Source organism: Dendroctonus ponderosae, unplaced genomic scaffold, assembly GCF_020466585.1.
Source record: "Dendroctonus ponderosae isolate FM_Combo_2020 unplaced genomic scaffold, Dpon_F_20191213v2 Dpon_F_20191213_3, whole genome shotgun sequence".
NCBI lineage: Eukaryota > Metazoa > Arthropoda > Insecta > Coleoptera > Curculionidae > Dendroctonus > Dendroctonus ponderosae.
Window position 1 is genome coordinate 15219681 of NW_026018508.1, and position 4165 is coordinate 15223845.

At 36.2% G+C, this 4165-nt stretch overlaps 2 protein-coding genes across 3 annotated transcripts in view; one reads left to right on the forward strand and one right to left on the reverse strand.

Moving 5' to 3' along the window:
• Positions 1-4165, reverse strand: part of LOC109538585 (ceramide-1-phosphate transfer protein) — a 10551-nt gene that overhangs the window by 5447 nt on the left and 939 nt on the right. The window lies entirely within an intron of this gene.
• Positions 682-4165, forward strand: part of LOC109538678 — a gene marked incomplete at its 5' end in the record, with an annotated part of 5866 nt that continues 2382 nt past the window's right edge. For both annotated transcript variants that reach the window (XM_048664945.1, XM_019906033.2), the window contains 3 exon segments: positions 682-2051; positions 3288-3444; positions 3508-3692. In XM_048664945.1, the coding sequence (XP_048520902.1) occupies positions 2031-2051; positions 3288-3444; positions 3508-3692 (363 nt within the window).

The window sequence follows — 4165 nt, forward strand, 5'->3', positions numbered from 1 at the left end:
CAAATAGCAATTTGGAACTCTCGTAGTTCGCAGAGCACATTTGACCCTAAAAACCCTTAAGTTTTTATGGGATTGGTTGCAAAACCGGATTTTTATAAGTCTAGAGAAAGTTGATCTCAAACGAAAGTCTCAAACCAAATGCGCCCTTTCCTTTAAAATTTCGTAAATTCCAAACCAGAGCAAGTAGGAATTTGAAATTTTCGTAGTTCGCAGAAGACACTTGATCCTGCAAATTCTGAAAATTTCATGGAAATCGCCCTATAGCCTGATTTTTAAGAGGCTAGAGAAAGCCAAAATGGAAGTTTTCCCCATTTCCGCTAAAGAGTTCGTTATAAGGCCATGCTTTAACAGACGCTCAAGGCTGCGTTAGCAAGCGATAATCTATAATAAACATGTCAGAAGATCGCTAAGATCCACGCGTGTGGATTTATATAAAATGTAAAAATATATAATTTCAATGTCAAAAGATGCAACATGAGATCAGCTTAATTAACCAAAATTGATGTTAGTAAGTGAACAAGGATGTACCTTAAGTGAGCAATAATGAATGTTTTCTTCTGTTTGAAATGTTTTCGCCCGCTGTTTTGGTTTGGAGCTGAAACATTTAACTATGTTAAAAATCAATAAAGCGTCGCAAACCTTGAGGAACCGGATTCTGCCGATTTTTCATATCATACAAAGTTGATTTCCAGATGTGAAATTCGCAGTTGCATTTTGCTTTTAGCAAGCATTTTGCGAGTATTTTCAATTAAAAAATTTTCAACAATCCACGAAAATTGCGATTGTAGTCCGTAGTCCCAAAGCGGCCCTCTAATTATGTGATTTTTACGTTAAAATTTGTGTTTTTGAGAATGCTATGCTAATTGTTTTTTATCGATGAGCTCACGGATGTAAATTTATATCTTAATTTCTAATTCAGATTGTTTTAAGCATCTGCAAATCTTCGGGAAAAAACCAGCATTAATCACCGGAATTTATGTGATTTAATATATCGAATAGTAATTTTACCGAATATTACTAAATCAAAAATTCGCCGGATTAATCATTAGCGGCCTTGATCAACCAGGATGCAAAGCAGCCTCATTAAACACCTTTTGGGGACTGTTTCTCAACCGAACTTTTATTTAACAGTAGCGATTCATTTATAACAAACTTGTGATGATTTTGCAAGGGTAATTGACAACGAACTTTAAACCACATCAGGGTTACTTACCAGCTACGAGGTAAATTCTCTTTAACCTTCGGGTAACGAGCTTAACTGGAAGCCATGGCTTTATTATAGGTTTTACCGCATGCCAATCTATTGTTAAAAATAATTTTATGTTAGCATTAGCATGTGGCATTTGACCAAAAATAGGTTGATAATTTTCGCGAAGATGCGTATCATTGTCATTTGGTCAATAGAAGAATTTCACCAGTTAAGGTGAGCTGATTTGAACGATGCGATTATTGAGATTGAAAACTGCTTTTTACAGAGTGAACGACTATATGTGTGATTCAAAAATACGTAAAGTTTAGCTCTTTTGGGCCCCTTGAGTTGAAAGAGTCAACTGTTTACATGTGTGTTTTTTCAGCTCAATGCAAAGCTCTCGACCTAAGGAGCTTCTCAATATGAATATATGAAAAGTTCCTGTGTCTTAAAAACCCGAACTTTATCTCTCAACTACTTTGTTTGTAGGTGTAAGTTTCAATCAGAATCAGAAGACTTGTTTTCAATCAAAATCATCATTTTTTCGCAGTCAAGTTTTCTAATAATTCTACGCTTTGATCACTTGGTAAATTGAAGAATTCATTCTTCGACTTGATTTATATCAGTGACTCATATTGGAGCATCTTCAACGGGCAGACGTTTATATAGTGGGGAGAGAAGATGCGGCTTCCAAGATATAAATAGTCAACGATTATGAAATAGCGAATAATTTTCATATTTCTACACTTAATGAAATTAGCGACCCGTTAAACTGCCATTATTGATTTCGGTTCGGTGTGAGTAAATTGTGCGTTCTACTCGAGAAAATCACCTCCTAAACATGAGGACATATTTTCTACTGGTAAGTGAAACATTCTTCTAGCATGGGAAGTCATTTTTATATCAATTGAATTTTGATATTTCGAACGATTCGGGTAAATTAGAACTATCAGGATGATTTTTCTGCAGCACTTAAGTAATATGTGTTTTTAATTAACTCGAATATAAAATCGATGGATATTTTCGCTCAAGCGCGGTTTCTAAAAATTCCGAACTTCGGAACTGAAACAAGCAGCGACTTGAAAATTGCACAAACTCTAGAAGACAGTTCACTGTAACGATACTGAAAATTTTATCGGAATTTTCGGACATCCTGATTTTTGGCTGCTTAATAAACCTAAACCTTGGAATAGAGGCTTCCATCCAACCCTTTGCTTGCTTTAAAAATTCCCAACTTCCAAACTACAGCTCGTAACGACTAGAATATTCTTAGACGTCAACTTTTTAGTCTTTAGAAGGCAGTTCACTGTAAATGTACTGAAAGCGTCATCAAAGTTCTCCAAATTTCCGATTTTTGGCAGCTCAATCAACCCAAGCTTAAAAAAAAGACTTCTTTTTAAAAATTCGTAACTTTTAAACTGCAGCAAATAGCTAGTTGAAAATTTTTCGGTCTTTAGAAGACACTTCACTGTAAAGACACCGAAAGTTTCAGCAAAATCGTCCAAAATCCTGATTGTTGGCAGCTTAGTAAATGTAAGTCTTAAAATGGAGGCCTCCACCCAACCGTGGTCTATTTTCAATATATTCTCTATAACTGGAAAACTGTGGCGAGTAGCGACTTGAAAATTTCTCAGTCCTCAGTAGACTTCACCATAAAAAAGCTGAGACTTCTGTGAAATCACCAGAAAATCCTCATTTTTTGGCAAAAGATTTCGGGCTTTAAAGACCGCCGTAAAAATAAGCAAAAAATCATGAGTTTCCAACATCTTCTTGCTAATTATACACCAAATAGATGAGTAAGCCATTCAAACACCAATTTACACACAATCGAAAGTTGATAAAAATGAACATTCCTTGACATTTACCTGCTGGCAACAACAAAGCTGTGGAAACAGTCGAAGAATAATTATGACACTTTTTAATTGAATCATTCGCAGCATCTTTTCCTGTTCAAAATCGAAAAATCTGCCGAATTCCAAAGTGCGCATAACAAGAAATTACGTAATTTTTAAATTTACACATAAACAATTAAGAAAACCTGTTTAGGAAGACGCAAAACGCCAGACTGTATTATCTCGATCGATAAAATCCGTTTTAGGTAACATTGGTGTGTTGCCTGCAAAGGTCAACAGCTGGAGAGGTGAGACTGTTGGATCTTGAGCCGAGCGACGCTCAGAATCTGATCGAACAGCAGGATCAGACTTTGAAGTATGCGCCTAAGGTCGAGTCGAATGTACCGGCAGTACGATTTCTAGGTAAGGGGACGCATTCTAGGGCCACTAGTGTATGGTAGGTACATGGGAACATTGTTTGCTTAGGCCAAGAGCCTCACAATGTGCTGGAAGACATTTATTTGGCCAAGCAATATCATGGGCAAGACGGCTTAGGCGGGTACCTTTATGGCTACCAGGTTCCAGACATTGCAAAGAACGAGCAGAAGAAACCCAGCGGGGACTTGAAAGGTGCTTACAACTATGTGAATGGCGCAGGCCAGGAAATCAGAGTAGGTTTTGCCAGTTCTTCGCCCTAGAGTATGTGGTAACCAAAAACATTAATAAATAGACCAAGCTAGTCATTCATAAATCCCGATTTGTTTGGGACCAACATTAAATTCTATCGATCAGCGATTTATCAATGAAAAACAGGTGGTAGGGATAAAGTAGGTACCGAGCAAAGAGTAGAATTAATCGGAATATTTCCCTCGTGTGATAATCTGTCCGCAATTATCGAAAAATTACAGCGGTAATTGCACAGTGTGCAATTATCACTCAACGATAATTGCATTGTTTACAACAAATATTTGACAGGTGTCTTTTCATGTTGAATTAGACATCAAATGTCTTCCTGACATACCTAAATAATTCAAATTAAATTTAATAAACAGAAGTAATAAAATTTGAAGGGTAATAAAATATAATAGAAATCAAATGAATCCACATTTTCTTTGTTTACTCAGGAAATATTCATAAAAATTAC